The 9,879-nt window shown below is 40.4% G+C and overlaps 1 protein-coding gene across 1 annotated transcript; it reads left to right on the top strand.

Annotated features, from left to right (window-relative positions):
• The first annotated feature begins 5,718 nt into the window (after positions 1-5,718).
• LOC141609059 (uncharacterized) lies at positions 5,719-6,631 on the top strand. Its single transcript, XM_074428313.1, has 5 exons — positions 5,719-5,834; positions 5,934-6,043; positions 6,123-6,207; positions 6,300-6,365; positions 6,502-6,631. Exons 1-5 carry the CDS (start codon positions 5,754-5,756, stop codon positions 6,511-6,513), a joined length of 354 nt encoding a protein of 117 aa, XP_074284414.1. The 5' UTR covers positions 5,719-5,753; the 3' UTR covers positions 6,514-6,631.
• Positions 6,632-9,879: the final 3,248 nt, after the last annotated feature.

A 9,879-nucleotide genomic window follows, 5' to 3' on the forward strand; every position in this document is an offset into this window, starting at 1 on the left:
TAAATATAATGTATGACTACTATGTTTTATTAATGAAGTTTGCTTTGTGTTCTTTGTTTTTTGTGAATCCTTGCGTTCCCTATTGTTTCATAATAACTTCGAATGACAATTTCAATAATAACTTCAAAAATAACTTCATGCCCCGTTGACATTTCCGGCCCCCTCTCGTTAACCCCGTCCCCAAAAAGGGTTCACCCGTCCCCTCCTAGGGTGTCTTTTGGTCTTGGCGTTGGTCGAATGACTATGTACAAGGGAAAGGGTTTAGGGTTGGATTAGGCGGATCCGCGGTAGCGGATCCGCCTAATCCAACCCTAAACCCTTTCCCGTCCCGTTTAGGACACCCGGCCCCCTACTGTTAACCCCGTCCCCCACAAAGGGTTCACCCGTCCCCTCCTAGGGTGTCTTTTGGTCTTGGCGTTGGTCGAATGACTATGTACAAGGGAAAGGGTTTAGGGTTGGATTAGGCGGATCCGCGGTAGCGGATCCGCCTAACCCAACCCTAAACCCTTTCCCGTCCCGTTTTAGGACACCCGGCCCCTACTGTTAACCCCGTCCCCCAAAAAGGGTTCACCCGTCCCCTCCTAGGGTGTCTTTTGGTCTTGTCGTTGGTCAAATGACTATGTACAAGGGAAAGGGTTTAGGGTTGGATTAGGCGGATCCGCGGTAGCGATCCGCCTAATCCAACCCTAAACCCTTTCCCGTCCCGTTTAGGACACCCGGCCCCCTATCGTTAACCCCGTCCCCCAAAAAGGGTTCACCCGTCCCCTCCTAGGGTGTCTTTTGGTCTTGTCGTTGGTCGAATGACTATGTACAAGGGAAAGGGTTTAGGGTTGGATTAGGCGGATTCGCGGATCCGCCTAATCCAACCCTAAACCCTTTTCCGTCCCGTTTTAGGACAACCGGCCCCTACTGTTAACCCCGTCCCCAAAAAAGGGTTCACCCGTCCCCTCCTAGGGTGTCTTTTGGTCTTGTCGTTGGTCGAATGACTATGTACAAGGGAAATGGTTTAGGGTTGGATTAGGCGGATCCGCGGTAGCGGATCCGCGGTAGCGGATTCGCCTAATCCAACCCTAAACCCTTTCCCGTCCCGTTTTAGGACACCCGGCCCCTACTGTTAGCTTATTTTTGAATCCTATAGCTTATTTTGTGAAACTGGGGGTTTATTTTGTGCATCTCAGGTCTTATCCCTGGATTCAGACTATATAAATTTTATGCCTTATTTTGTGAATCATAGAGGTTAATTTGTGAAACTGGGGTGTTATTTTGTGAATCTCAGGTCTGCTCCACACATTCAGACTATATAAATCTTATGCTTTATTGAAAAGAATCCTTGAGGTTATTTCGTGAAACTGGAGAGTTATTTTGTGAATCTCAGGTCATATCCCCCTAAAATAGACTATATAAATCTTAGTTCTTATTTGTTGTGTATCCTTTCAGCTTATTTTGTGACGCTAAAGATGATTATTGTGAAACAGGCTACAAGATGAAGCGACCATCACAAAGTGGTTGTGCAAGCAAGCGCTTCACGCCAAAGAAAAAAGAGGGTGCGTACGGAGGGACCGCCTACGGTGAGGACTCGAATGTCGCCAAAAGGGTTGTACAACTTTCTCGAAGATACGAAAAATCCACCGAGCGATCAGCAGATTCAAGCTATAAAAGACATGGGCTTTGGCGGTCTGTTAATGATTGAAACAGACAAAGTTCCCGGGGACCTTGCTTATTGGCTAGTGTCAAATTACAACCCAAAGAAAGGGATGGTTATTTGACAAAAAACTCCCTGTATTAGAGGAGGACATCCATCTTTGCATGAGCATTCCAATGGGTTCAAGACCTGTTGAGGAAGCGTCACATGTGGATAAGTGTCCTGCTTATTTAGCTACGTTGGAAAACTTCCGAAAGCAATATCCACACAAATATATCGATGATCACCACGTCTTGAACAAATTATCCATGCAAAAAGATGGTGGAGATGACTTTAAACGAAATTTCATCGTTTACATATTCTCGTCTCTGTTGGGTGGTGTGCAAGGGAATCGCGCAAGTTTGAGGATTTTAAAAAGTTTAGGTGATACTTCATCGATTCCGAATTCAATTGGTGCAATTTCATCAAACAGAAGTTGGCTGACCAAGTTGAGTCTTGGCAAAAGGAGGAGTGGAGAGATGTCAAACGCTTGAAAGGAGATAATTTTTTTGGTGGACCCATTATGGTGCTCGTGTTCATTTACTTGGACCGTTTCGTCTACAAATCAAGATTGGTCGTAAGAAAGTTTCCAACTTGTTGTAATTGGACGAAAGAAAAAATTGCAAAAAGAATTAAACAGGAGTTGAAGGCAAATAAAGGTTTCGGTCAAGGTTCTGTGGAGCCTCCCCTTGTCATGAGCTACCACACACTCGCACCCGCACCTCAGCCACCGGTCACAAAGATTGAGCATGTTCAGTCCAAATCAACCATCCAATACCACGAAGAAGGCAAACCAGATATAGGGTCTGATATTCCACATTGTGGTGACAAGGAAACTGATGGCCTTAGTGACAGTAAGTGTGAGATTGTTCACAAACTTGCTGAAGCCGCAAAGGTAGCGGCTGCAGCTTTCGCTAGCTACAGATCTCTTGCTATTCAAGCTACCTTCCTCAGCAGCGGTTTCTACTATGGTGGCAGCCGTTAATGGTATTGCAGACGGGTATATTTCATCCCAACAGGATGAGTTTGATGAGAATGTTGGGGATGAAGAAAATGCCGATGATGGGAATAAGGAGGAAAATATAGAGATGGGTAATAATGAGGATGCTAAGAAGGATGAGGACGGTGAACTGAATTTGGACACCGTGGTCAATAATATCGTTGGAAACACGTTATCCATTGCAGCGAATGTTGTGGAGAATGATCACGTTGTTAATGACGATGTGGACAGGATGGGTGGATGGTCCGACGCTGATTTACGTGCGGCATTGGAAATTATGGATGACACTTTTGTACCGATTCGTCCACCGGATCCCACAAAGACAAGCAAACCCATTCGGAAACGTCGTAAACCAAGATTGCCAACCCCATCGATTGCCCACGGTGGAGGCTACTAGCGACGACGATCATTTTTTGTCTTCGAAGAAGACAGATCTATTGATCCTCGGTCCCCACCAACACCAACACCAGTTGTCGAACTAGCCGAAACCCCAATTGTTATTGATTTACCTGATACTCCAATGATTCCATCGTCCGTCCACCATCTCCGAAATCGTGTGTGGAAGAATCGAGCAATTGCCTGAAAAACCATTGGTCACTCACCCGTACATTCGTCGTCGTCATGGAAACCGTTTGTCGTGATGAAACCACCGGTCCATGCCGTAGCGAGAAGAAGAGGGACCAGGTGAGGAAAGCATACAAGGTGAGGAAAGAATAGATCGATGTCGAGGGAAGAGGATGAGGGAACCAGATTTCCTACATTATCGGTACCATCGCTTTACGATCATGTTGATGTCAATAATGTTGATGTCAATAATGTTGATGTCAATACTCCCGCTATTGTGCGTCCTAGAAGAGAGATAATTCCAGTTCTTTGCCTATCGATCTCCGTATCTCCAAAGAAACATCGTGTTATTACTCCTTTTAATAGGGAGGAGAAAATACTTGTTGGATTTCGGGCTTTGCTCAACAAAGAGAACAAAGGTATTTGACTATGACCTTGTTTTGTAAATCTCAGGTCTCATTTTGTGAATCGGACAATTTATAAATCGTAGGGCTTATATTGTGAATCCAATAGACTGTTTTGCGAATCTGACGGCTTGTTTTGCGAATCTGATTGTTTTGATTGTTGCGTGCAGTGATATTCTTTTTCAAAGTAACACTGAGAGATTGACAAGGAGCATGTTGAGGACTATACCTGAAGGTGATCGAGTATGTTCTCAAGTCAGTAAATATTTGGTGTGAGATCCTAAACAAGAATGAGAAGTAGAAATCACCGGATTCTCCTGTTCGTTTATTTGTTCCATACTCCAATGACGGTGTTAGTTCCCCCGGGTTGTCTGGAAAATATTGATGTTTCTTGATTCAATTAGTAAGTTTTGGTTTGGTGTTATTATGTTTTGTGAAACCTATTTTCATCTTTATGTTCTTCTTTTCATTTCATCTTGTCTTGTTTTCAGATTTGCACTCCAATCATGTCTACATCATGCCCATCGTTCTTCTTTTGTTTCGACCTTCGATGGAATAAATTGACAAATATACACCCTATGAATGGAGTAGATGTTAACTATTCTGATTATGTGCAACCTATGGTGCGTATTTTCCTCCATTTCTGGTTATGCAAAGTGTGAATTTACTTTTTTTTTCCGTGAATTCACGATCAAAGTGTTTGACAAGCATGTAACACATCCACATAATTAAGTGCTAATTTAGGTTGTGTCTGTGCGAGAAAGACAGCTCATCAATTGGGTTTCACCAAGATTCGCAGCAGTGGGGCGACATGATGCCTGAGTTGTTTGTCCCTCCTTCAATTTTGAAGTCTGGTGAAATGGATACCGGCGTCTATTTGTTTCACCTGTTGGAGCATTACAAAGGGAACAAAACCGATTGTCCTTTAATTATAACTTCGTAAGATACCTTTACTTAACCTTGTGAACCCGAGAGTTAGATTTGTCGGACACGGAGTTAATTTCCTGAAACACAGGGGCCGCCTTCGTGAACTTTGGAATAATTATAAGGACTTTTTGTTTTGCATTTGTAGGTAAGTCAACCAAACGCTATGCATTGAAGTTATGCCTTCGAATTATGACCTCCGGTGACAACATGTTGAAAGCTACTGTCGAACGAAGTGCAGAAGAGTGGAATTGTGTGCCTATGTATGACCCATTCCCTTATTAATCATGTTTTGTGAATCTTAGATGTTATTATTGGTTTTATCTGTTGTTCTTAATTTCTGAATCGTGGGTCTTATTATGTGAATCAAAGATCTTGATTTGTGAATCACGATCTTAAGTCATCTTATTAATATTTGTCAGGGGCTACCGGCGTCTACCTTATTCTGAAGACGACCTTGTGAAGTTTATTTGGCACCGCAAAGGAAGAGATGCAGTCACACAGTAAGTATTTTTCCCCTTTACTTTTATTTTTTTGTGCTTTTCCCTTGCCCCTTTACTTTAATTTTTATTTTTATTTGGATAATTCTAGTAATGTTTCTTAATGTGCCTTACTACGAGCGAGGCTATGGTGTGTCTTGAGTGGATGGAAGTCACACGAGCGGGTTTATCTACGCTTAGACCGCGTCAGTGGGTTATGGATCAAGTAAGTAGACTACTATCAGCGTTCATTTCATTGTATTATCTGTAATCTTTTGTTTCATTCCTAATATTATTTTTTTAGGTGATTGATATGTTTGGGATTAAGACGACACTTCATTGACCAGATCTTCTGTACTTGCCATCGACTGTCATCGTGGTTAGCTTTGAACTTGTTTTAATATTCAAGTATCTTGATTATCCCAAATTGATATGGTTTGTAAAATCACCTTTTGTGGTATGTAGAACTGTACAAAGAAGAAAAACCCTTGTATTTGGAATCAATACATCAGTGGGACATACAAACCGGGGAATGGTGCCACAATCCGAAAGGTCTGGTCCTTCAACAATATTTTTTGTTTTTTTTTTTTTTTTTTTTTTGTGGTGGACATGTAGGGCTGTAAATTGGAGACTAATCTTTATTATATCAGGTTTTTATACCGCTGATCAAAGACAAACATTGGTGGGCTTGTATATGCGATATGGAGAGTAAAACGAATTACATCCTCAACTCAAGCGCGAAAGTACAGTCTTATGATGTACATAATACAACCATAGACACGGTATTAATTATTTGCCTAATCTAACCCTTGACAGTTTGTGAATCAGAGTATATAAAACATTTTTAGTGTACAATCAGTATTAACTCGAAACATTTTCAGGTGGCCAAATTATCTCCTATTTTGGCAAGTAGTTCCCCGTCATATTATCCCATGCGGTTTCTGCACTCTCACAGGGTTATAACTCTCAAAGTTCCTCAACAATCAAATAAGTAAGTTATTCCCTAATGTGTCCGCTTTACGGAAATTAAATATTGGTTACTAAACAGTTGAACACTATACTACATTCAGTTTTGATTGTGGAGCTCACGTGTTGAGGTATTTGAGTATGTTGGACTGTGAGCTCGGTGATTGGCAGAATCCAGACAATTATCAGGTAAGAAACAAGTTGAACAGTATACGTACATGAAATCTGTATTTGAAACTGTGTTGTTCATTAATTTCAACTATAATTTCTTACAATTGCAGAGAATGCCAGAATTTCGAAAGTCTGTAATGATGCAACTACTTTCATGGGATGCAAATACTAGAACGGTACAGGCCCGGTTCTTTAATAACTTTTGCATATCAAATCCCCATTCATTCATAGTATCCGCGATATTTTGAATAGTAGCGAGCCATGCTTGTCCGTGTATATATTTTGAAATATTTCACGTGTTTTTTGATATAGGAGTATAAGTAGCAAGATGTGCTTGTCTATGGTGGTGATATGATGTGAAGCAGGGAGATCGTTCTTCAGTGTATGCTTCTCTGGTTGGGAATTTATTCTTCATGATTGTCTTTGTGAGCGTGTAGTAGAAACGGGGCAGCATTTATTCTTTTGCTGTGAGTTAAATTCCCTTATGCGTGGAATTTAACTTGTGGTGGATACAATCAAGTATTATGTTAGTATAGTATTAGATGGTATATGCAGGATCTATCAAGTCTTCTAGTGAATATGTTATTAGTCATTTAGTTGGGTGCTAATCTGCTTATTCAGTAGATCTCCTTTTGTAATAGTTGATTTTAATCAATGGAATTGATTAGTCGCTTGAATTTGTGAAATTTGACGTGGATGATTTATAAAGCGTCTGATTCGCAAAATGAGACCTGAGATTCACAAAAGAATGTCTGAGATTCAAAAAAAAGACGATATTCACAAAAAGATGGATTCACAAAACAAGTCGACAAAATGAGACCTGAGATTTACAAAAGAATGTCTGAGATTCAAAAAAGACGATATTCACAAAAGATGGATTCACAAAACAAGTCGATTCACAATATTAGACCTCGGATTTATATATTGTCATTCACACGGTAAGATTCATGAAATAACGTCTATAATTCACACTTATCCATTGTATATAATATTTAAATTGTGTCATTCACAAAATAAGACCGTTTAGCCAGTCGACCGTTCCTTTCTAATAAGATTACGAATCTTCCTAATAATCGCGAAAATTAGACCCAGGATTCACAAATTAATACCAACAAATAAGATTTCCAGGTCTTTTGTACATATTAAGATTTAAGATTCATAAAACAACCTATTACATTCACAAAAGAACCTCTCAGATTCACAAAAATAAGATAAATAAATAAGATGTCCATATTTTTGGAAACCAATAATATGTTGCCAAACTAAAAGACTGCTCCTTTCAAAATTGTCAGTGTCTTCTTCAATCATCATATCTATTTCTCAAGGCTTAAGAAGACTCTTTCCTTCATTCTTCATCCTCATCCCCTTCCTCTTCTACTTCTTCGTCCGCTAGCTCTCCCTACGTAAAAGACAAAGCTGGAATTAGAAAGATGTTTACAAACATTAGATGTACAATAATAAAAGTGAGGATCATGCAAAATTGGGTGACACGGCGTGAATCACATTCATCTTATATAAGCCAACTGTTGTCATTTATGTTACAAAGTGAGGAATTATATTAGGTTCTTACATACAATCAGTCTCATTTCTGTGATTCACAAATAAAGATATGTGATTCACATAATAAGACCCAGGATTCACAAATTAAGACCTGGGATTCACAAAGCAACCTCTGGGATTCTCAAAATAAGATAACCAGATAATTAAGACCTGGGATTCACAAATTAATATCAGATGTAGTTGCGTAGATGAATACAAACCTGATTCACTGGAGGAAGGTCTGCAAAATCATATGGACAATTCCTTTTGTCGTGGTTACCCTTGCGCTTACAGTTAACACACAACCTATTTGCTTTTTCCGCCTTCTTGATTGCCTTATTTTTCTTGCTCACCAACCGTTTACCACAGCCTTTGTTCCTAGACACATTAGGCGGTAAGATGTTGGTTTCTTCCGAACCTTGCGGCCCAAAGTAGAAGCTCAATCTGTTGTTGTTTTGTCAACGGTTGAGTGTTTCCCTCTAGTTTTGTCCTGAATTCCTTGATTAACTTGGCAAACTCTCTCACATCCGACTCTTCTTTCCTTTTGAGCATACCAACAGATTAATCGAATCTCGGACCACACCACGTACATTCCAATCTGTTTTGTCTTGGTATTGTTGTATTTCTCTAACAGATTCCCATTCCAATCATAAACGTCACTTTTGAGTGCATTCTTGCTCCACCTTTGCAAAATATATTTATCAGGTATGTCCTTAAACTTTCCCGAACAAACCCAAATGATGTGACTGCATAAAATACCTCTCCTTTCAAACAGTTTACATGTGCACCTTACATCATTCGTGCTTCTACCGCACTCAACCGCAAATTTTAGTCCTTTCTTTGCATCCTCAACTAACGACACTTCAAAGTTTGTCACGGGATCTCGGCGGAGTGTATCCAACCAAACTGCAGGTATTTATTGAAAGCTTCACCTGGTTTTGGAACTCATAGAACATCGCATGGGTATAGCTTCTCACCGCTTGTGTCTCCCATTTTGACCCATATAGTGTTTCGGGATTGAATTCGCATTCTCCTCTTCACGGAGCTTCACAGTGCTTTTGGTGGTCAGTGGCGCTTTCATAGCGCACCAAGAACTCGGTTAATGTCCCGTATTTGTTTTCAAACCGATAAAGAAACTATTAGCACTCTCTCGACCTTTGTGTAGTTCGTAGTAAAACCGCCCATTGGCACATTTACGAAATAAGCGGGTATCCATGTGTGTCTATCGTGAGCTTCCCATTCAACCACGTATTGTCTTCCAAGGAGAAATCGTTCATGACTTTAAGCCACTTCTCTTCAAATTCCCCGGGCTCCAGGTCATCGTCCCATACAACACCGTTCAGACGGGTTAAAAAGTCGGTATCTCTACAAATTTTACTCCCAACCTTGTCGGTAATTTCTTCATGATGTGCCACATGCAAAACCGATGTTTCATTTGTTTTGAACTTAGCTGCAATGAACAAAATCAAATTATCGACCGTCACCATCATTTTATAATAACTAAATTCACGCAGTTTCACATAACAAAGTCATACGATGCACTATTATGTAAATCTCAAGTCTTATCCTCCGATTCGGACTATAAATCATATAGCTTATTTTGTGAATCCTATAGCTTATTTTGTAAATGCTGGGGTTATTTTGTGAATCTCATGTCTTATCCTCGGATTCAGACTATATAAATTTTGTAGTTAGTTTCAGAAACATACCTGGAACTGCTTTAATTATTCCCGGGTCTTCGTCGGTGATGATGTAGTTAGGCTCCTTCCCACCCATAGCCGCCGAAATCGGTCAAATACCCACATGAATGACTCCTCGTTTTCATGTTCTATAAGCGCACATGCAAATGTGATTGACCTTTTATGATGGTCAATGCCCGTGAAAGGCGTGAACGTCATGTTGTACTTGTTTGTACCATAAGTTGGGTCGTATGAAACTCCATCCCCAAACAGAGCATACGCTCTTTGCATGTCACAATCCGTCCAGAAAATCCTTGTCAATGCGTTCTTGGAATCTTTTTCATAAACAAAGTGGAGCCCTTTTGTTTCAGCTAGGGTGTCTAAGCGTGATTTGAACATTTCCCCATCATGACTGTTCATTAGACACTTCATTTCCCTCTGAAAATTTTTGAATTGCTTGATTGTTGCCCCG

This window comes from Silene latifolia, chromosome 1 (assembly GCF_048544455.1).
Source record: "Silene latifolia isolate original U9 population chromosome 1, ASM4854445v1, whole genome shotgun sequence".
In the NCBI taxonomy this organism is placed as follows: domain Eukaryota; kingdom Viridiplantae; phylum Streptophyta; class Magnoliopsida; order Caryophyllales; family Caryophyllaceae; genus Silene; species Silene latifolia.